Here is a 21946-nt window from a genome sequence, read left to right as displayed (position 1 = left end):
CTTTGGATCTATGCACTGTTTTCAAACGTATTGACATCTATGTCTGGCATACTGAGCTGCTTGTCCTTGTTGTCGATTACAGAGCAGAGAACATTCAACTTGACTGAGACGCCCAGAGAAAAGAGGTAAAGCCAGTGTGTCATTTCATGAGCTCAGGCAAGAACCACTCAACTGTGTAGGGTCCTGCTCAGATGTTCCTCCCTTTTTAGGCATCAGTGCTGACCAGTGATTAGTGATTGGCTTACATGGGGGTCTGTGTGTGTGTGTATGTGTTTCCCTAGAGTTAAACCTGTGGTTGGTGTCTAAGTGCACAGGATGTGACATGCTTCCTGTTGTGAGGCTGGGGCCAGCATATTCTCTGATTACAACCTCAAAATAACCCTGAGTAAACAGTAAAACTCAGGCCTTTCTTGTATGTCAGACCTCACAAACATTTTGCAAAATTCTAGACCACATCAGTGATGTTGAAAGGGAAGTATGCACATACTGTAGTATTTATCTTGGATAGAGATTTTTACAGTTACTATGAATTAACATTTGCTTAACATTCCTGCTCTGTAACGCAGGGATTCCCAACCATTGTGTACAAGTGCTTCCCGGGGTAGCTAAGCAAAGCTAAACAGCATGCAGAGCCAAAATACATGCAGAACTGATTAAAATAGATGATAATCATTTATCTCAACAAGAGGTGAAAAGTGGTTAAAGTACAGTCATGTGAAAAAGACTATGCAGTCTACTGAAAAACTGAGTACATCCCATGTGCATTCTTTAGCAGCAGTAACTTGAAGTGATAATTTTCTCTATGACTTTATCAGTTTTTCGCATTGTTGCAGAGGAATCTTGACCTATTGAAGTTTGCAGTCATTTGTTTATGCACAGTTTTCTTAAGGTTCCACTTCAGCATTTCTTTGGGGTTGAAGTCTGGACTTTGACAGGGCCGTTGCAACACCTTGATTCTTTTCCTTTTCAGCAATCCTTTTTGTAGATTAGCTGCTATGCTTTAAATGACTGGTTCTCATGTACTAATATTTGTGTGAAAATAACATTCTTACCCTGTGCAAATAATTAGTTTTCAAGCAAAGTTACTGTCGCTTTAAAATGTATAATTTGGGTTTTTAGTTTCTCTGATCATTGCGCAGTTGGACTTTGGGGTGAATTTGCTGAAGATTGTGGCATTGTGTTGCAAGTCACCTGACAAAACTTCTTTTATAGAGATGGTCACACTTGCTGATGATCAGTCAAACCAGGTCCTGCTCTATTTGATTGTAAGTAGCTGCACCTGGCTGCTGCTGCTTCTTCATTTCTATGGAAGTATTAAGGATATAGTCTAAGGAGTTTGGGGGAAAAAAACAACTTGACTTTTTAACTTCACATCCGAGAAGCTTGCAAGGATGTACTCGCACTGTGTATTCTGCATAGACTTGTTTGGAAACCTTCTTTTTGACATGACTGTAGCTTAATTTTAAAACAGGTAGCTGAAAATATGGCTGTTTAGATATTATTTTGAGCTAAAAAGCTCAAAATAATATCTAAACATAACTGGAAAGCAGATGAAAAAGTGAGCTAAAATTATGAATAAAGGGTTGAAAATTATTAGCTAAAAGTGTTGTCAGCTATATAAATTGTTTGCTAACAGTTTAAATAAATAGCCGAGATTATAAGATAGGCTCTTGGATAAATAAACACAATGAATAAACATTTGAAACTGGTCACTAAACATAATGGATAGCTGTTAAATGAAGTAGCTGCTATTTAAAGTAAATAGTTGAAATGGTACGCCGGTAGTTATGGAAAAATGGTTGAGATAGTTTGCTAATCTAGCCGACTAGTCCTCGTGATCCCATGTGACAGAAAATGTCCCTGGCTTATGTATGCCTGAATGCAAGCTGAATGGGGTTAGGGTAATTGATAAGCTGAAAGTAGTCCTGGTCCAGGTTAAACTGAGGTCAAATGAACACATTTGAACGTGGTGCTGATGAGGGGCTCTTGCGTCCATCTGACAGGGCAGAAAAAAGGTTGGGGACCACTGTAGTAACATTGCTTGTTTTGATTTCATTTAATAAATGCTGCTATCCATATCCATTTTATCATCGATTTCATCTCATTGCCTCATAAATTCATCATGCGCTAATATATTTTGTTTTCTAACAACCATTGCTAACAGAGGAAACACTGTAGAAGATCACATTAGGCAATCAAATTATATTACACCGTTAGATTATTGTATTAGGATAAATTACATTTATATAACCACACCAACCTGATTAGGCTCACCAACTGTTTTTGTCCTTTACGATATCAGAATCCATTCGATTTAACTACCACTGCCCAACAAGCACTGGTTAATATTTAAATGGTCAACTAAAATAGCAGATAATACAAACATCAGTGTAACTCTTCATTGCAAAACCTGTAATTATCTTAATTTTCCATTCCCATACTGTTCTAGGAATGACTTGTAGACTTTAGAATATTATTGGCATTTTGAGTTACCTGATGAGAAGGGACACAACAACTTGGTCTGAGGTGCTTTATATCCATGCAGGGTTTTGGGTTTCCGTAAGCGGGCCCAGTCAGCAGAGGAGGAGAGCAGCGCACCACTTGAACACCTCACCCTCACAGAGTTCCTCAAAGAGTATGTTATTCACCTAAATGGCCTCACATGTGCATGTGTGGCTTAAGTCATTTTAACCCCGCTGTGCGACCGTTCCCAAGCTCATCCATTAACCATGTAGGTTTTCTCCCAGCTGCATCTGATGATGTAGGAATCTGCAGAAGCAGATTATATTAACACTTCTTATGACAGGTGGCTGCTGTAGGTTTGATGTGATAATGCATGGTTGTTCTCTTTACGTTCAGTTATTGTTGCCTTTCACCTAGAATGTCCAATCTAACTAGCATAACTCGCTGAAAATAGATGACACGTATTAATTGCATTTTGGCAAGGTCATACTATAAATAGCATGCACTAGAGTCCATAGTGACTTCCAAGCATGCCGAGCATGTTGTGAAGAGTAATAATCCGTAGACTAGGGGTCCTGGAAGACTGTCTGGACATTCTTTCATTCCAGCATGACACCAGTGTACCTTATTATGCTCTCTTTAGTCTATTAAACGGCTAAAATTATGACGTGTTTTTGTTAGTGTGTGCATGTTGGATGGTAGTACTGCAGTGAGGAGTTGTGATGACCTCTGACTAAAGCATTTACACTAAAACAGGATCGAGGATGAGGACTGGGATAAATACATAATCCCATCTAAGGTCGAGTCAGAGAAGTACAAAGTCAGCCGGACCTTCAGCTTCCTCAAGAACAGGATGTCGAGCACTCGCAGCAAGACTAAGGTGAGGCAGTGCAGTGGACTTTCTAATTCCTGCTGAGTATGATTTCAGATCTACTCAAATGTCATTAGAAATGCCTACAGTTAAAGATTACGATTAAAAAAAAATACACACACAGCTTAAAGGCTTCTAAAAGCAGTGCAGTAAAAGTTTACCACATCTCCGACATGCCAGGTCGGAATTCCTGTGCTGGGGGGCCATTGTCTGAGCACAAGCCTTTATTTGGTGAAGCAGAAAATTCTCTCTCTCTTCAGGTCTTAGCAACAAGACACAGTGAAAATATTCTCTTACATAACATGTAGACCCCCGCTCCACACACACACAGCATGGGGAACCAAAACACATTCTGTGCTACGCTCCTAATCTTGTGAACATATGTGCTTGTCTTTAAGGATGTGCATGTCTTTAACGACAGCGTTTCCCTATATTTATGGAAACACAATGTACATGAAGACTCAGAAAACAAACACATTTTCTAGACCTCCTTGCAAAGTTTCATAAGATAATAAACATTCTTCTATCGCAGCATACACTGAGGACACCCCCCTCCCGTCCAACCCAGTGCCCCCTAATGATAAAGCACCATAACAGCAGCAGTCCCAGTGGACCTTAACAAAGTAAACAAAAAGGCTCACTCAGAGGCCCCTTTATCTCAACTAACTTCACTTTAACAGGTGTTTTTCAGCAAGAAGATGGCCGCTTTAAGCCTCTTTTTTGCCTGCTGCAACAAGTCATGTTTTTTCTACTCTCCTGCTTTGCATGTTATTATGGCATTAACTGCAGTAACTGTCAGCTGAATGAGGAAATTAAAAATATGTATGATTTGCCTCTCAGGTGAAGGGTAAAGAGGTGAAGGAGGGAAAGGAGAAGTCAGTCACTTCTAATGGTCATCAGTTTGTTCCTGTGTCTCCATCTGGGCCTGCTCTTTGTGTGGCCTGTGATAAGCCTGTTTCTGGGAAGGAGCTGTTGCAGTGCTCCAGTAAGTATTATACTGTCAGTGCTGATGTTGTTTTATGTCCTGTGGTGGCTGAACTGTTTTGGATTTGTTTAAATCTCTTTGCACGTGCTGCCGTGATGTTTTGTTCAGTAAGAGACATAAAGTCATTTTTTTTTCTTTCATAAAATCAACATTTCTAGTGACAAACAACAGTTTGTCTGCCATCTGGATACTGGATTCACATATGTTGTAATAAGTCACTTCATGGAATTAACTGACATTTTATATGTGCTTGTCTGCAGACTGTTTACTGAATGTTCATAAGAACTGTCGGGAGTCTGTTGCAGTCTGTGCAAAGGTAATCATTAACACAATGCACCTCGTTTGCACTCAGAGCAAATAAGCAAGATTATTGATTGAAAAATAGTTTTACGAAAGAAAAAAGTCAAGCCAGAGAGCTTCACAAATGTAAAAGAAGAAAAAGAAACAGCTGCTGGTGACAGACTAATTCATGTTTGATGTGCTGTTTTTCATCATAGTTAACAATGGTGGTGTTATTTTATATTTGGCAGAATATAAAGTCCTACCTTTTTTTTTAATGTTGCATGTTTTCATTTGTCAGCTGACTTCTTGGGGACAAAGTCTTTGTGCGTTTCTGTGTGGCTTACACAGTCAGCCAGGGATGAAGTCAGTTTTACAAAAATAGGTCAGGTACTTTTAGTTGGCACTAGTCAGCCTGTATAAATAGATGAGAAAGAAAAGGTTTGCTATGTTATAGATGGTGTTATGGAAACTGTAGGCTCTGACATTACTAAAGCTTGACCTACACTCTGGATCTTAAGTACAGCTTTTCTTCTGCTGCACCAGGTGTTAACTTGTAAATTGTCCATCACTGTAGTGAGCTTTTATTACCTGAACAGACCACAATGCTGTAGAAAGAGATTTTATGGCCTATGCATTAAACAACACATTCATTTACTTTTACATCTAGCAAACATGTTTAGTGTGTAAAACGTGTGTATAATGGTTGTTTTGCGTTCATTATTTACATCTGTGTTCAATGTGAGCTAGCAGAATGGTGTCAAACCACTACCCACATGTGCACACAAACACCCCTAAAAACATTGCTGCGTAGCACTATTTGGACCCAAAATCCACAGATTGCATTTAAGTACATGCTAGCTAAACCAGAAATCTGTCACTCTCAGTCTGTTACTGTGTTGTAGCTGGTTATCTAGTTTTAACCATTCCCTTTGTGTTTTCCCATGTCTCTTATCACCCCTGTTATTGTTGTCTAAAGAGGGCAAAATGCAAGAAAAGAAGGAAAACAAAGAAAAAGGAGTCAGTTACTTTAGTAAAGACGAGCAGAGTGAAAGTGGGTACTTTTTTCCAGAGTAAATTCCTGGACATGGTGACAAAGGAACTCCGGGAATGTGTTGATATCACAAATTAGTCATGCATAACTACAATATCTCCCAGCAAGTTTCTCTTTAACTGATTCCAGTATTGACTAAATTTGTTGTGATTACAACCACATCCTCTTGTTATTTAAAGCAAAAACACACAGATTTACAACTTTTGGTGGCGATATGATTATATCTTTCCAGAAACCGCAAGACAGGAATGCATTGCTGATGAAGAGCAAGGCCTTTTCTCTCCCGCAGAGTGAGTGCCCCCACTGCTCCTCCCTTTGTCTTTGATTCATTTAGTTTTCACCTGTCCTCCCTTGTCCTGTAGTAGATAAGTAAGCCATTGCTCTTCACCCCTCGTCATTCCTCTTCTGTTGTTTTTCTTTCCTGTTTAAAAAAAAAGAAAAAGTTAAATTTTAATCTACCTCAGTGGGGGATCTGGTCTGGATTGTGTTTACGTGTGCATGAGAACACGGGTTGAGTGCTCTATTTGCACTAACATGATCATTTTATTTCTTCAGTTTAAGCTTTCTGTCTTCTTTGAGTGCTTGGTATTAGACAGAGGTGTCAACATCTGGAATGTATTGTCACAACTGTAATCAAACTGTAGTTAAACAGTGAAAGATTATAACAGTTTAATGATCCTGTAAATTTTATAGCAGTGACTACATAGATATAAACAAAACATCTGAATACTAAACAAACACACGCAATATTTATTTGTAGAGTGGGAAAGCTTCCAGTGTGTGATGTATTTCTCCTCCTTTTGATCTTCCTTTTTAGACCCTGTCAAAGAAAACCCTCCATCCTCCATTTTCTCTTCTTCTTCCTGCCCGTCCTCTTCGCTTCCAACAATGAACAGAGAAAAAAAAGAAACAGTTGCACCACTTACTAAAAGCCTCTCCATCTCTGCAGACAGCAGGTAGGCTGGTAATGATCTGGGAAAAGAAGAATATTACCACTGCTATGAGAAAAGCATTAAGAATGAATGAACTGCATTAATTTTGTCTTTTAATTCAATTTGTTTACTTTTAAAGGTGACCTATTATGCTTATTTCAAGCTCCATGTTTTTACTCTCATATTCTTTTAGAGATGTTTTCCATGATTTATAGGTTCATCCATAGTTCATCCACTGTCTGAAACAAGCCATTTTAGCTTCCCCTCCCTTTAAGCCAGTTTTCTTCTGATTGGCTGGCCCTGACAAACAGAAGGTCTGTTCATACATATATATGTATATACGCAGTAGATATATGTAACAGAAGCTAAGGAAAGAATATGAGGTTCAATTTTAAAAAATTTAATCTATAATATTTTCCAAAGACTTGCAGTTGGTAGGGTTAGGTTAATTGGAAACTCTAAATTGCCCATAGGTATGAATGCAGGAGTGAATGTGAGTGCGATTCGTTGTTTGTGTATATGTGTTAGCCCTGCAACAGATTGGCCACCTGTCCAGGGTGTACCCTGCCTCTCGCCCTAAGACAGCTGAGATAGGCTCCAGCGCCCCCCGCAACCCTGAAAAGGATAAGCGGAAGCAAATGGATGGATGGACAAAATTGAGATTTCCAAAAACCAGACTCTATTTTAGTATGCCTAAAAATAAATGAAACCTAGATTTTCACACAGGCTCTTCTGACCTGGCTCTCTTTCCCTCAGACGGCTGAGCGACTCAGCAGGTGTGGACTCTGAGTGTGCTGCTCCAACTTGCACTATTAGCTCACTGTCTGATGACGGGACACCAGTCACAACGACTCCCCCAGCCATCAACCTGCCAATCACCACACAAGGTGAGGAAGAACAGAGAGGCTTGGTACATGCATCAGTTGTAATAGTGATCCAGAAATAAGATGCTATTCATCACTTTCATTCATGTAGATACTGTTGATGCTCCTTTACTGAGTGACCTGTCCGCTGACCTGCTGGGACTTGAAGCAGAGTCATGGAGTCTTGCAGTCACTGCCGAATTTTGTAGGCAACATGACAGACACACAATCAAACGCCAGGATGTTATTTATGGTGAGAAGAGCCATCCGGCCTTCCTTCATTCCTTTATTTCTTTTATCACATATCTTCCTGCTGAAAAAAAAAATTAACCATACTATTTCAATATAGTATATAAAAGAACTGTATACTGTACAAATGGTATCTGTAATCATACAGCTGATTATTTTGGATTCTGTGGGTTGAGTGAAAAGCTAACTTTTTTGCAGTTTCCAAAGAAATGTGTTTCATTATTACATTTACCACCAGTGTTGTCAGCCTTTGTGTGTTAACATATCAAAATCCTGTGAAGTGCAGATGGTTTATTTTCAGCCTGTGAGAATCCTTTGCCAAACTAAACATTGCATCTACAGTTTGAAACATAAACACTGCCAGATATTTCAGTATCCGTTACCCAGTTTGGCTGTCCTCTTTCAGAGCTGATGCAGACCGAGCTGCACCATATCCAGACCCTGACGGTCATGTCGGAGGTGTTCAGGAGAGGCATGCTGGACGAGCTGCAGCTGGATTGGGAGTGTGTGGCCCGGATTTTCCCCTGTTTGGATCCCCTGCTGCTCTTCCACAGGAACCTCTTCAGAGCTCTGCAGGAACGCAGACAGGCTGAAACCCAAACAGAGAACTCCCAAAATTACATCATCTACAGGATTGGAGATATCCTGCTTCAGCAGGTTAGTTGATATTTAGTTAGGAAAAATAAATATACTCAGATGGACATCTGTGCTCAGCATCTGAAGGTCTCTCTCAGTTCTCAGATGAAAATGCTGAGAAGATGAAAAACTTGTATGGAGAGTTCTGCAGTCACCACATCGAGGCTGTCAATGTCTTCAAAGAGCTACAGCAACAGAACAAGAAACTTCAAAACTTTGTCAGGGTAAGCCCCTGAATCCAGATCCACAGTTTTTAAAAAAAAATTAGTTATATTACAGTTAAATATTTTGAGCAGCTAAAATTCTTTGTCTCTCACAGCAACAGAGCAATAACTCTCTGGTCAGACGAAGAGAGGTCCCAGAATTTATCCTGCTTGTAACTCAGCGCATCACCAAGTACCCAGTGCTGCTGGAGAGGATATTACAGTATACCAAGGGTGGGTCTACTCTGCTGTGACTTGTGCAAAACTGCAGATATGCAAATGTTAAGTCTGTCGCATATTTGTTGAAAGCAGAAGAACAAACGAAACGCAAGAGGAAGTTTTAGTGATTGCATAACAAAATGTTGGCCTAAAAGTTTAGCATTTTAGACCACTTCTTAAAAAATTATTGATATAAAGACCTAAAGCGGAACTCTTTTTTAATACATTTTAATGCTGCTTATTTGTCTGTTATCAGTTAAGAGATCGTAACAAAAAGCTGCCATTTACCAAATATTGTAACCAACTGTCAGCATTATTGAAAAGCTGTTTTGCAAAATGGATTATTCATATGACCTCTGGCTATTGTTTCTGTTCGTAGAGGGAAGTGTAGAACACTCTGACCTGTCAACTGCCCTGGCTCAGATCCGTGATGTTGTTGCAGCAGTGGACCTGACTGTAAATAAATATGAGAAGTTTCAGGAGCTTCAGGAAGTGCTGGCCCGGCTGGAGAACAAAAGCTTTGCCAAGCTCAAGAATGGCAAGGTGTTTCGCAAACAGGACCTGCACAGCAAACATAGGGATCTGCAGCACAAAGGGCTGGTCTACTGGAAAACAGCCACAGGACGTCTGAAAGGTGGATATGAAATCATATCGGGCTCTATGATGTGTTGTTTATTTAGGTTTTAGACAATCAAACTATTTGTGTCCTCACTTCTCTTTTCAGATACGTTGGCTCTTTTGCTCACTGACATTCTAGTTTTCCTGCAAGAGAAAGATCAGCGCTTCATATTTGCTGCTGTGGTAAACATCAACCCCTCCCCCTAAAAAAAAAAAAAAAAGGAAATCCTTTAAATTAAAGAAACTACATTCAACTGTCTGTCCATGTTTCTCTGTCAATTAACCAATCTGGTTCAACCTACAGGACCAGAAGCCTCCAGTAATCCCTCTACAAAAGCTCATCGTCAGAGAAGTTGCCAATGAAGAGAGAGGGATGTTTCTCATCTCTGCATCCTCAGCGGGGCCAGAGATGTATGAAGTTCATACCACCAGCAGAGAGGAGAGGAATGCATGGATGAGACACATCCGACAAGCTGTAGAGAGGTACGTGTAAGCACATGTGTTTGTGCACAGAGTATTTGTGCAGCTTAGACGCCGTGTGTAGGTCCGGTTAATGTGTGTTAATGATTACAAATTACTAGCTGTCCTGAGGAAGAGGAGGAAGATGAGCGAAGTGCTGAGACCGAGGAAGCCAGGCAAGCTGCAGAAATGAGAATTCAGAAGATCACCAAGTTTCAAGGTAAAAAAGGAAAGTGTGTTTGAGGCCAGAAGATTACTTTAGGGTTTATTTGTTCATATCACAAAGAGTTTGTGCAGTTATGAAGCATAACAAGGCCCATTCCTCGTAATCTTTTCGTTCATTTTGTGTAGAAACGCTGTTGGGTCAGGACCAACGAATCTGCAACAGCCTGGAGGAGAAGTTACAGCTTTATGCTGAGCTTACAGAATTAACCCTCCAGTCACCAGAACCTGTACCACATCGCCACCTGCTGGTACAACCAGTACCGTACACCGACAGTGAGACACCAAGACAGGCCTCCTCACTGCTCACAGCTGCACTCAGAGAAGGTATAAAAGGTCCAGTGTGGCTGCAATTATTGATTTTGGAGGGCATTCTAAGTAAAGAAGTGTTCTTGGGAAATAATATTTTAATGTTGCAATATAAGTTTAGTTTATTTCTTATAACCAAAATATTTGTTTTAACAAGTATATTAAGTAGTATTACAAACTTGAAAAAATTATAAAAAAGTCTACATATCGCACGCTAATGTAGGAAACAACAAATAAAGTGAAATAAAAGTGTTGCAAAGCATTCATTTTTTACCAAAATTTGCCTTTTCTCTAGCTGAAAACCTGATCACCATTCTCCAGGCTCGTGATGGCATCACTGGTCAGAGTCAGAGCTCTCCTGTCCGAGGCCCTGAGTGCTGCAGTTATAACAGCCACGGCAGCAGCATTCAGGAGTCTCCCTCGGAGCGTGAGTCACTGGCAGACACTGCAGCATTACATTTTCTGGGATATGTGTCACGCTGCAGCTGATGTATCAGTTTCTACTGTAATGTCTACTGTAATTTCTTGACCACATTGCATATATGCAAGCTGTCACATCTCCTTCCCTTGTCCCTACAGCGGATTATCTGAGCACGCTAAGTATGAGCTCCACCTCTCTTGGATCTGACAGTGAATTAGCCGGGATGGACAATTCGTTGTGGAGCTCCGCTGTTGAGCTGAGAAAAGGAGAGAACAAAGGGACACTGGTGAAGGTTCAACCTCTTTAGTCCCCCCATGAACAGTGTTTGTTGATGGATTAATATACATTACTGTTTCACTGTACCCTGACCCATTGTTTTCTGTAGGTGGCAGAGAGTGTCCAGAGCCTGACCCAACTTCTATACAGTCTACAGGTGAGAAGAACAAATATTTTACCTAATTGATTGAAAGACTGTATGTTTTATGTGATATAAGAATAAAACAGTTCAGCTGAAATACTTATAACACACACAACTGTTTTTATGTTAACTCAGACAGAAATAAATCTCTCAGGAACTTTTACTGTTTTCTTTTGCTAAATAGTGAATATATAATCTGCCATAACTTACATTTTCAGACTCTAAAATAAAGAGATATTTAAAAGGTTGTAGATATAGATAAGGGATTTCAAAGACTGTGCATCTAATAAAGCCTTAATGCAGTCCCAATCAAAAGTTTAAGACCACTTGAAAAATTGCAAAAAAATCACATTTTGCATGGTTGGATCTTAGCAAGGTTCCAAGTCGAGCTTGACCATACAATAAGAAGAAATGAGAGTGAGACAAAACACTTTTTTGAGCATGCAATTTATTGAAAACAATGCTTAAACTGAAACAGGCTGTTTTACAGCGGATCAAAGTTTTAGGACCGCATGACTTTTAAAGGCCAAATCTGCGCAAAAATGGGGATTCATTGTCATTTTCTGCCAGGTAGTCACACTGTCATGACGTTTGTTTGCAAAGGCAAAAAAGGTTCCCTTTGCTACTGAGGTGGGACGGAGTAAGACAATCATTTGTAATTTTTTAAATGAGGGTTATGGAACAAAAAAGTCAAGTGGAAGACCCAAAAAAAATTTCACCAGCACTGAGCCGGAGGATCCAATTGGGTGTCCGTCAAGACACTGGACAATCCTCGAAATTAAGCCCATTCCTGGTGCCAACTCCAGCTCCATAACCATCAGATGGCATCTGAGGTAGAGGCGTGGTCCTAAACTTTTGAACAGCTGTAAAACCTGTTTGAGTTTAAGCGTTCTTTTTAATAAATTGCATGCTCATAAAAATGCTTTGTCTCACGCCCATTTCTTCTTTTTGCATGTTGAAGCTCTACTTGGAACTTTGTTAAGATCCAACCATGCAAAATATGATTTTTTGCCATTTTTTTAAGTGGTCTTAAACTTTTGATCAGGACTGTATGATGATGCTTATGTTACATTTAGTAACTGGAGCGTGATCAGTTGTCTCCTTATGTTTGCAGGCAGCTGTGACCCTCCAGGACAGCTGCTATGAAGTCCACCAGCTCCTTCTTCAGGAGGGAGAAGGACCTCAGCTCCGAACCTTCGCCTCCCTTCAAAGCAGCCTGGTATCAGTCACCCACTGAAAACATTTTCTCAATGTAAAACCTTACACGTTTTGAGGAAGCTGAGATTTTAGAGTTATGTCAACACATATATTGTTGTCCAGGAGCAGGAGAAGCAGAGGAGTATTGAGAAGAAAAAAGAGGAAGTGGAAAAGAAGGGTTTAGAGAGGAAGAAAGAAGAGGTGCATGAGGTGCAGAAACTCCAGGTGAAGCTGAAACAAGAGCAACAACGTTGGGACAAAGAGTGTCTGGCCAGAGAGAAACAACAGGTTAGCTTCATGCTCGTGTTCTTTAAAACTGATTTTATGTTTCTCAGTCACTTGTCTTTCCGGTCTCTCTGTCTTTGTTTCATAATAGTTTGGTGTGGCACAAAAAAGCTTGGTTTAGTTATGAGTCTATGCCAATGACTATAGAAAACAATCATTGGTCTACGCCCTTTTCTTTGATCTTTACCAGGTTATAAATAGATCACATTTAATTAAAGCAAACAAAAGCAAACTGCAGTGCTAGATGAGACACTAGAATCTTGATAAATAAAATACATTACCCTGACATAAAATACATTACAAAAACAGGAAACATGTCATATACCAGCAAAATGTGTGACCTGTGAATTTCTTTTTCCAGATAAGATATTTTTAAACAAGTGTTGTAATCTTATTTTCATACCTGCATGTGTTCCTGCATGTGCATCTGCCATTTTCTGTTATCTTTTTCAATTTCCTGTGCTGCTGTTGCCAATGGTTATATAAGTGCTAATACAGAACTGGTCACAAAGGCTGTTACCTGCTTTCAGAACTGCAACTTGAAACCCAAGTTGTGGGTAAAGTGCTTTAGTTTCAAATATAGTATTAATCTTTAGACCTAAACAATGTATGAGGTCTGTTACAACAGTAGAATAATAAGCCTGGCATGCTTACAGAGTGAACAGGAGACTTTGCTGGAGCAGCGGGAGCAGCAGTGTCTTCTGGAAGCTGAGCGGCTGCGCTGTGAGCGCGAGGAGCTGGAGGCCCAGCTGCTGGAGTACCAGCAAAATCTGGACAGACTGAGGGAGGGTCAGAGGAGTGTGGAGAGGGAGAAGGAGAAGATCGAAGCGCAACAGAGACTGCTCCAGAGCTGGAGACATAGCCGCCAGAGCAGCCTGCCTGTTATGATTCCACTGGGTGAATACAAGGTAATTGAGGAAAAGGGAGGTGATATGGGAAAGTGCATTAATGCAGGGGATAAAAGTACAGAAAGATTCAAGTAACAAAATAGGTAAATACATAAATAAATGAAAACAAAACTAGGAACAATAGAAAAAATAAAGCCAAAATTAATTTGTCACCTCTCCTTTGATTTCATGTCATTTTGATGTCCCAGGGGTCTACCCACAGCCGCTCAGGCAGCCTGGATGGCAACTGTTCAGTGTACAAGAATGAGGCAGCTTTGCTCACCTCACTCCAACAGAACCACCTCACCAACCAGCACCAGCATCTTCTCTCCATGCCAAGAAAAAACCACGAAGACCCCCTGCACAGTTCCACCTACTCGACCAACCTCGGCCTCAGTGCCAGCCTCTACAACAGCCTCAACACCCTGCTGAGCCAGACACACAGCAAACAGCCGCTGGATGGCCTGACATATCCGAGCTACAGTAACAATCATGCCTGTCCCCAGGCCCTGAATGACTCTATCCACCCCTTTGGCAGCAGGATCACTGCACAATCACAGGAGACCAACACTTGTAAGACTACTTACTATATACAAAATATGGTAGAAAGTGCATGCTGTTTTAAATCAGTATTGTACATATTGTGCTTTTTCCAGCCCTCAAAAACAACATCTTTATCTTGACAGTTGAAAGTTATTCTTTTGACTTCATACAGTGGGTGTCTGGACCCACACAGGGACTTGGACACACACTGGACCCTATTTTATTTTACGTTTTCTCTGTTTCAACCTGGATGATCTGTGGCACTGTATTTTCAGATCACAAGCTTGTTTAATTTGACATTGCCTTGCTCTGTAGCTCTATTAAACCTCATGCTCCTGCGAGGCGCTGTCATATTGTTTCTCTGCTTATTTCAATCAGAACTCTGGAATTCCTAAGTCTGTGTCTTTAGATACAGAGAAGCTCAGCTCCTGGATGATGCTGTGGCCTTAAAAAGCAGAGACCCCAAAACTAAATCTGAGCCCTGGCTAAATGACACAACTCATGCCTGTCAGATGTGAATGCCAAAAAGCTTAACAGCTGCTTTTGACACAGTGGATTAGTATTTTAAATATTGATTCCCACATTTCTCAAAGAGCGTTTTGTGTTAGAACTTGATTTCAGATCTTCCTCTGCTTCTTTGTCTTGTGGGGTTCCGCAGGGCTTGATACTTGGGCCTCTGCTATTTTCCTTGTATCTGCTACTCCTTGGTTCTATTTTTAGAAAGCACAATATTGCTTTCAATTGTTATGCAGATGATATTCAGATTTATGTACCCCTAAAACGGAAGGATGTCTACTCCATACAACCAGCTAAGTGCCTTGAGGAATCAAGTGAGTAGATGGCGCTAAACTTCCTAAATTTTCATGAGAATAAGAGAGAAGTTGTGTTTGGGCCTTGTATCACTGGTGGGCTTTTTGCTATCGACTTAAGCCCGTTGGCACAGACTTGGGTTTTAGGATGGACAATCAGATCAGTGCACTGGGAAAATCCAGCTTCTTTCAGCCGAGACAGCTGATTAAAATGAAAACCATTCTGTCAAAAGATCACTTTGAAACAGTAATCCATGCCTTCATTATGTTTGTGTCAGTAAGTCCTCTCTGTCCCCTCTTAAGCTGGTGCAAAATGCTCCAGCACGACTTTTAACGGAAACAGGGAAGAGAGAGCATATTACTCCTGCTTTATCCTCACTGCACTGGCTGCCGGCCCATTTTAGAGAACATTTTAAAATTCTTTTATTTGTTGTTTTTAAGTGCTTAAATGGCCTTGCCCCAGCTGACCTCTCTGAGCTGCTGCACTTGCACTCCCCTTCCCGGTCACTCAGATCAGCTCACCAACTGCTCTTGGATGTGCCGAGGACACAACAGCTGCTCAGAGGGGACAGGGCTTTTTTGTAGCAGCTCCCCCAACTTGTGGAGTTGGGAGCTAGAGTAGATAGACCTCCTCAATCTTAATATTTAAATCTGCTCTTAGGTTCCCCCACTAACTAACTTGTTTTGCCAAACAAAGCACCTCTTTTGTTGGGCATTTGACCCAGTTTGAGATTTTTATTTGATTTAATTTTAATTTAATTTTTGTTATTTTATTTTATTTCTACTGTTTTTACTGACGTATCTTGTATCATGCTGATGCCCTCATTTTGTTTAGTAATTTTTATTTGCAGATATATATATTTTTCTTTTTTTTGTATTATTTAAATTGTTTAAATAATACAAAACCGACCAAAACTTTGGTCAGTGGTTGCTGTTTTTAAAGGGCTTTATAAATAAAGTTGGCTTGGCTTGACTTGACAGTTTGTGTTGTTCTTTTTTCAGCAAACTTCAGACCAGTGGTGGACAAACAATCCCCGGATCCGTGGAGGTCAGAGGTCACAGGCCATAGACTGTATGAGGACGGCTTCTCTTCCTCTCATTCTCTTAACCCTCTCCTCCCCCCTCAGGCGTACCTCTCTCTCGAAGGGCAGAATAAGGATGAGGGAGTTGAGGAGAACATTGTTTACCTCTAAAGGTCCACGAGAGAAAAATAAACAATATAGGCCACCAGTTGTATACTGAACAAACGATAATATGTCTGTTGCTTAAATGTGTATGTGTGCATATGTGTCCATGTAAATATGATGGATTTATGTTCATCTTTTAAAATCGGAGAGATCAAATATAGAGGTGATTGCAGGGAGAAAGTATAAACAGACTGTACAGTATGTGCCTTTATCATTGTATGTTGTGAACTTTAACCATTCTCCTCCTGTGTGATCAAACCATTGTGCCTTTTCACAAACAAGCTCTTTGTAAATCAGCTTTTATATTTGTACTTCGTGTGTTTTTACTTCTACCACAAATCTTTTAAGTATCTGTTGCACTTTGTTTGATGACAAAGGTACCTTTGTGCTACAAACGTTTTGACTTCAAATACAAGAAAGTCAGGACAGATTCAAATTGATGTAATTTACCTCTTGAGCACTTAAAATGAAATAAGAATATATGAGAAGCCAATCAACCCCTTTTTTAAACTATATATAGATTATTTCTCCAAGTGATCTTTAATGATATTTATAAAGGATTGTGGGCCTCTACGAGAAATAAAAATAGACTTATATTGTGTATAAATATGAAATACATGTATAGTTTTTCGGAGCGGCTACCTATGCACAATATGTTGAATTGTTTTCTCACTTAAGTGCCAAAAATATATTGCTGTCCGATGCTGTAATTAATGTCTGTAAAGAGTGGGTGTATTTTTTTTTTTTTCCCTGTTCCATGAAATTTCAGATAATTTATTGCTTAAAAATTGCTTCATGCACTGTCAACGTTTATAAGATTTTGTTTGAAATTTTGTCTTGTAATCTTCATAATCAGAACTGTGTTATCATATTGTGTATATATATATGTAATATAGATATATATATATAAATCTGTTGTGGCAAACATCTGTTTTTGGTGCATTCTTACTTATGTGAAAAACAGCAAAGCACCATTGGTTTAATATTTAAACACTCCTCTCTTGACTTCCGATCATACATTATGCAACACTCACACTCCTACTCATACTAACACTTGCTGCTGACTTATGAGGCTTTCAGTTGGCGTGCTCGGTGAAAAACTGTTCACATGAGAGGATGATAAATGTCAGGAAATCCTTTTTCAGCCTGTTCGGGTTGTATCTGATATTTTCAAACGGTGAATGTTGCATTGACGATGGTAAGTTGGGTTCTTTTATGTTATTTCTGATCATTTTAAAGTTCTCTCAATACGTCGTCTTGACGTATGCTCAATCACAGGTAAAGAAATCCCAGAAAGTTGATTCTGTTCATTGTCTAAATAAACAGGACCAACATTCTGGGACCCTGAATGTGTTCCTTTACATCCTTCTGTTCTGTCATACGCCAGGCTGTTATCTGCCAAAACCAAACATCACTCTGAAAGCTATTAATGATAAGCAGACTCTTGTGGTGAGCTGGTTGGTAAAACACAGCAGCTTCGGGGGTGACATTTATGAGATCGAGCTCAGCCGCACTGAACAGCACACCGTTATTTACACTGTGAGTATTGAGAGGTGTGTTTTCTGTTTTTAATATTGTTTAAAAGTCTGTATTTAGATTTGGAATTATTTATAGAAACGCATTAACTACCCGCCATGGTCAGAGAATACAGTCAGAATGTTCCATGTAAAAGATAACTTGTATTTTTTCTGCCAGAGAAAGACAGAATCTTAATTTTTTTTCATTACCGCTACATTTAATTGATTCTGTAATCCTACTTTTAAGACCTAGCAGTGTTATTATGAACAATTATTTCCTGTTTTTTAACCTAGACAAATGTGAGCGTGTCCCCTGGAGGTTCGGCCGAATACACATGGACATGGATCTCTGATCTGCCTCTGGAGTGTGTTGATCACTCTGTCAGAATGCGATACTATAATCAATCTGTCCAGAGTCCTTGGAGCAACTGGATAACCAACTCTGGTGAGATGTTATGCTGATCATTAAATGTCAGCCTACGTGTTTGACTGATGAGGTAAAAAAAAAAAGAAAAGCAACAGTTGTCGTTTTCTTAGGAATGAAGTGTTTCTCAACATCTGCAGTAATTGCAAATGTCTCTTTCCACATATATCTTACGCATACAATGCAAATATGTACGTGGTTGGGAAATGGGGTGTTGTCTGCAACACTCTTTTTTTAGTTTACTACCTATAAGGGAAAAAAAGTAAAAAATACAATGTAATAAAAATGAAACTTTTTTTTACTGTTATAGTTTCTGTGGGTCATCAGTCTGGACTCAAGGCAGTTTTTTTTTTCTTTCTTTTTTTTTAATAGCCAAGCGAGTCTAGCAGATGTGTCACATTGTTTGGCATCGTCTTGTTGAAATAAGTGAGGCTTTCACTGAAAAAGACATTTCATAGATGTATTTATTATGTATGTATTATGTATTTATATTGGTTATCTACAATTAATCAGGCAAAATGTGACTGGAATGTAGGCTCTCAGCTTCAGGGTTTACATGAACTATTATATATATTATATATACTATACAGTAATTTTTAAATATAATTTCCCTTTTTCAATGACTCAAAAGAATTTGGGCACATTTATTACTGGACACAATTTTAAATATATGGATTTTTGTTAATTCTTGGATGAAAATTTGGAGTCAATGACTGCCTGAGGTTTAGAACCACATCACCAAGTGCTGTATGTTCTCCCTCCCACTGTTTACTGCAGTTTGTTGCTTGTTTTTCTGTCTCTGTGACATCCTGTGTCATCATTTTGCTTCTATCAGCAATCATATCATGCAACACTAGTGACCAGGTAACACTTAAAGTCGTGTCCATGCCAGAACATTGCCTTTACCAGGTTTGACAGAATACTTTGAGTCAAAAGGTGTTTATTTCTTCTTCTTGGTTTTTGTTTTTCTTGTCATGTAAATTCTAATCGATTTGGTGTTTTTTCTTAACAACCATCCTCACGTTTCTTAGAATCTGTATAGTCCTCAGGTACGACGTCACTCATGAAGTTAAAAGAAATTGCCCATGCCCTAATGCACTAATCCAACCCGATATCATCAAGGATGGTGAATGAACGACGCACTAATGACAAATCAGATGGCCTCTCTCCTCTGTAAGCTGGAGGATGCAATGTTCATCATTTCCAAAAAAAAAAAAAAAAACAAAGGTCTAAGAGCTTGATTGGTCAGACCACAGAACAGTTTGCCACTCAGCCTTAGTCCACCTTAATGAAAATGGGTGAAAAGAAAGCATTTCTGAATCCGCTTTGTTTTTGTGTCTCCACCGGTGCAACAATACAATTTTTGTTCCCCTTTTAAGAACCCTAGAACATACCAAGGGATTAAAAAAATCTTTCAACACTTTTTCTTGCATGAAATACTGAACAGCTCTTCATCAGACTGCACGATAATTTTACTTTGTCTTGCAGGAGTCAAAGCAAATGATAAGAGCCAAATTTTTCCCTCCAGCCGTGTGCTGAGGCAGGGCAGCAGTGCCATGTTCTGCTGTATTCCCCCAACAGGTGTGAATGTTAAAAGAATGACCTTCAGGAACAAGGAATACCGTCTTTTGAGCATTGAAGGCGGAGTAAAAGCTATTACTGTAAACAACCTCACTATCCCAAAAGGAATAATTAAGCATTTGATACTGAGTTGCGATGATGCAACAGGCGAGAGTGTTCATGTCTCGAACTACATCAGTTGTAAGTTTGAATCTTTCTTTTTTTGTAGTCTTTATTAATTTAATGCAGAACTTTTACATGTATAACTGTATATGTATTTGTGTGTATATTGTAGTTCCACCCCAGAAACCCAGAAACCTCAGCTGTGTAACCTTTGACATGGTATCTGTCACCTGCACCTGGAATTCACCCAGAAAGCAACTCCCATTTGATCGCAACGTGCAAATTTACACTCTCCACATAGAGTAAGCACATGCAGTACACACCTTATATTGTAACACAATGTAAGGCATAGATGGCAGTGATTTTCATAATGTTGGACTTATATAGTACTGTGGAAAACTTTTGAGCCACCAGCCATATTTTTATATTTTGTTTCAAAGGAGCAACACTTATTGAGAATTTTTGAGGTTTTCTGAATGTCTTATAAGGTTTTCTGGCATATATGAGCATGTCGTGCAGTGTGTTCCCAACAAATTTGAGGAAACTGGAAAACTGGAGTACAAAAAAGAAATAGGAGCCCCCCCAAAAAGTATCTACAGCAGATAGCTCAAAGTCACGTCTCCTTAGGAAGTAGTCATGCATTGGCTTCCCCAGAGAAAGGGACAAACAGCATCAGCATCCTTTTCTCTTGTGTTGCTTATCCTTGTGGTCAGACTTAATGTACAGATGTTTTTGTTCATTTGAAAATGCAACATGTATGTTTGTAATTGTTTATGTTAACATTATCTTAAATGAAAAGTCATCAGTACAAATTTCATAGGCCACAAAAGATTTATTAAGCCTAATATAAAGTAATCGAACCATAAATATTATTTCACAAAAGTGTAAACTGATGTGCTGGATGTGTTTGACGTCTTTTCCAATTCTATTGTTTGTTAAAAACACAGAAACTCAGACAAGGCTCCCTTCACCTGTGAGCAGTCATCGTGTACTTTTCCAGCTGTGCCACACCAGCAAGATTATAACATCAGTGTGTGGGTGAAGGACAAGCTAGGAGAGGAGATGGAACGTTATAGCTTCAACATCTCTGACAGAGGTCAGGGGTCATCTTTGTGCATACAACATATTCTCAGTTGTGTTTTTGAAGACATAAAGACACGTCCACGTCAATTTAAACTGCTCTGTGCTTGATGCTTTCACAATTTACCTACACTGTGTAGTGAAAATCAGCGTTGGTGTTGTTTTTGTACTGTTTGAATGTTCACTGCACAACCAGTGCAGAAAATACACTGATATAAAATACATGGTTCGTGTGTGTGTTGCCATTAGTGTTTCCTGTTGTGAAGTCGCTGAGAGTGAACCGCGGGGTGACAGGCGCCACAGTGTCCTGGAGCATGCAGGAAAGCTTGACTCATATGAACCTTATCTGTCAGGTTGCTACAGTCCCACTCGGCACCATGGAGGTTAATTCCTTTAAGTTAATAATAATAATCATCAAACTGCTGAGTGAAGAGTTGACATTTTAGTGCATGTTTTTTTTCCATTTACTTCTGTAACAGCTGAGGTGCAACAACATTATGAGCAGTTTCTGCGACGCAAAACTGGAACACCTGGTTCCCAACACTAAGTACAATGTCAGAGTACGCTGCACAGTCAATGGACGACTCTGGGGAGAATGGGCAGAAGGAAGCTTCACAACAGGTAAATATAAATATAATTAGAAAAAATGTTGTTTTACAAATATCATATCGCGGTCAAGTCCAGATTCAATAAAGTGTGAGAAAAGACTAAAATTATTGAAGGGCAAAAATTAATTTTCGGTGTTTAGCTTTTATCTGCAAAATGATGCTGCATGAAGGAGCAATTTTACTGCATACAAACATATTTTTTCTTTTCTCTTGTGTTGCTTATCCTTGTGATGGGTTTGTTCATTTGAAAAGAGACTTAAATGCAACATTTGTGTTTGCAATTGTTTTTGTGCACAACGATTTATTAAGCCTGTTACAGAGTAATCAAACTACAAATATTATTTTACAAAAAAGCAAGCTGGCACTTGTGCTGGATGTGTTTGAGGTCTCTTCCAATTCTCCTGTTTGTTAAAATTACAAATACTTAAAGATCAGTAAAGTAAAAAGCAAGAGCTTAGCAACAAACTCCCAAATAACTTGTACTATCAGGCTTTGATACAACACTTTTCTTTTCTTACTGACCAC

The 21946-nt window shown here is 39.4% G+C and overlaps 2 protein-coding genes across 8 annotated transcripts in view; both read left to right on the top strand.

Moving 5' to 3' along the window:
* LOC116311026 (rho guanine nucleotide exchange factor 28-like) overlaps positions 1–17034 on the top strand; it is a 43554-nt gene extending 26520 nt beyond the window's left edge. For 3 of the 6 annotated variants that reach the window (XM_039620729.1, XM_039620728.1, XM_039620732.1), the window contains 25 exons: positions 83–125; positions 2546–2635; positions 3220–3343; positions 4175–4319; positions 4580–4635; positions 5885–5942; positions 6470–6608; positions 7341–7471; positions 7560–7700; positions 8103–8353; positions 8431–8556; positions 8652–8769; positions 9134–9388; positions 9479–9555; positions 9677–9855; positions 9954–10051; positions 10183–10380; positions 10658–10789; positions 10942–11075; positions 11169–11216; positions 12316–12420; positions 12522–12686; positions 13340–13591; positions 13780–14143; positions 15925–17034. In XM_039620729.1, the coding sequence (XP_039476663.1) occupies positions 83–125; positions 2546–2635; positions 3220–3343; positions 4175–4319; positions 4580–4635; positions 5885–5942; positions 6470–6608; positions 7341–7471; positions 7560–7700; positions 8103–8353; positions 8431–8556; positions 8652–8769; positions 9134–9388; positions 9479–9555; positions 9677–9855; positions 9954–10051; positions 10183–10380; positions 10658–10789; positions 10942–11075; positions 11169–11216; positions 12316–12420; positions 12522–12686; positions 13340–13591; positions 13780–14143; positions 15925–16115 (3620 nt within the window). In that variant the 3' untranslated portion in view covers positions 16116–17034. The remainder of the gene's footprint in view (positions 1–82; positions 126–2545; positions 2636–3219; positions 3344–4174; positions 4320–4579; positions 4636–5884; positions 5943–6469; positions 6609–7340; positions 7472–7559; positions 7701–8102; positions 8354–8430; positions 8557–8651; positions 8770–9133; positions 9389–9478; positions 9556–9676; positions 9856–9953; positions 10052–10182; positions 10381–10657; positions 10790–10941; positions 11076–11168; positions 11217–12315; positions 12421–12521; positions 12687–13339; positions 13592–13779; positions 14144–15924) is intronic. The other 3 variants (XM_039620731.1, XM_039620730.1, XM_031728021.2) reach the window with 1 other exon arrangement.
* A 135-nt stretch (positions 17035–17169) lies between these two features.
* Positions 17170–21946, top strand: part of osmr (oncostatin M receptor) — a 51165-nt gene continuing 46388 nt past the window's right edge. The window contains exons 1-8 of one of the 2 annotated variants that reach the window (XM_039620990.1): positions 17170–17307; positions 17497–17648; positions 17921–18071; positions 19632–19811; positions 19906–20035; positions 20681–20829; positions 21063–21196; positions 21293–21434. In XM_039620990.1, the coding sequence (XP_039476924.1) occupies positions 17226–17307; positions 17497–17648; positions 17921–18071; positions 19632–19811; positions 19906–20035; positions 20681–20829; positions 21063–21196; positions 21293–21434 (1120 nt within the window). In that variant the 5' untranslated portion in view covers positions 17170–17225. Of the gene's footprint in view, positions 17308–17496; positions 17649–17920; positions 18072–19538; positions 19812–19905; positions 20036–20680; positions 20830–21062; positions 21197–21292; positions 21435–21946 lie in introns of both variants that reach the window. The other variant, XM_031728022.2, reaches the window with a different exon arrangement.

Source organism: Oreochromis aureus, linkage group 12 (assembly GCF_013358895.1).
Source record: "Oreochromis aureus strain Israel breed Guangdong linkage group 12, ZZ_aureus, whole genome shotgun sequence".
NCBI lineage: Eukaryota > Metazoa > Chordata > Actinopteri > Cichliformes > Cichlidae > Oreochromis > Oreochromis aureus.
The sequence above is the reverse complement of the archived record's forward strand: the minus strand, read 5'-3'. Positions and strand labels throughout refer to the sequence as shown.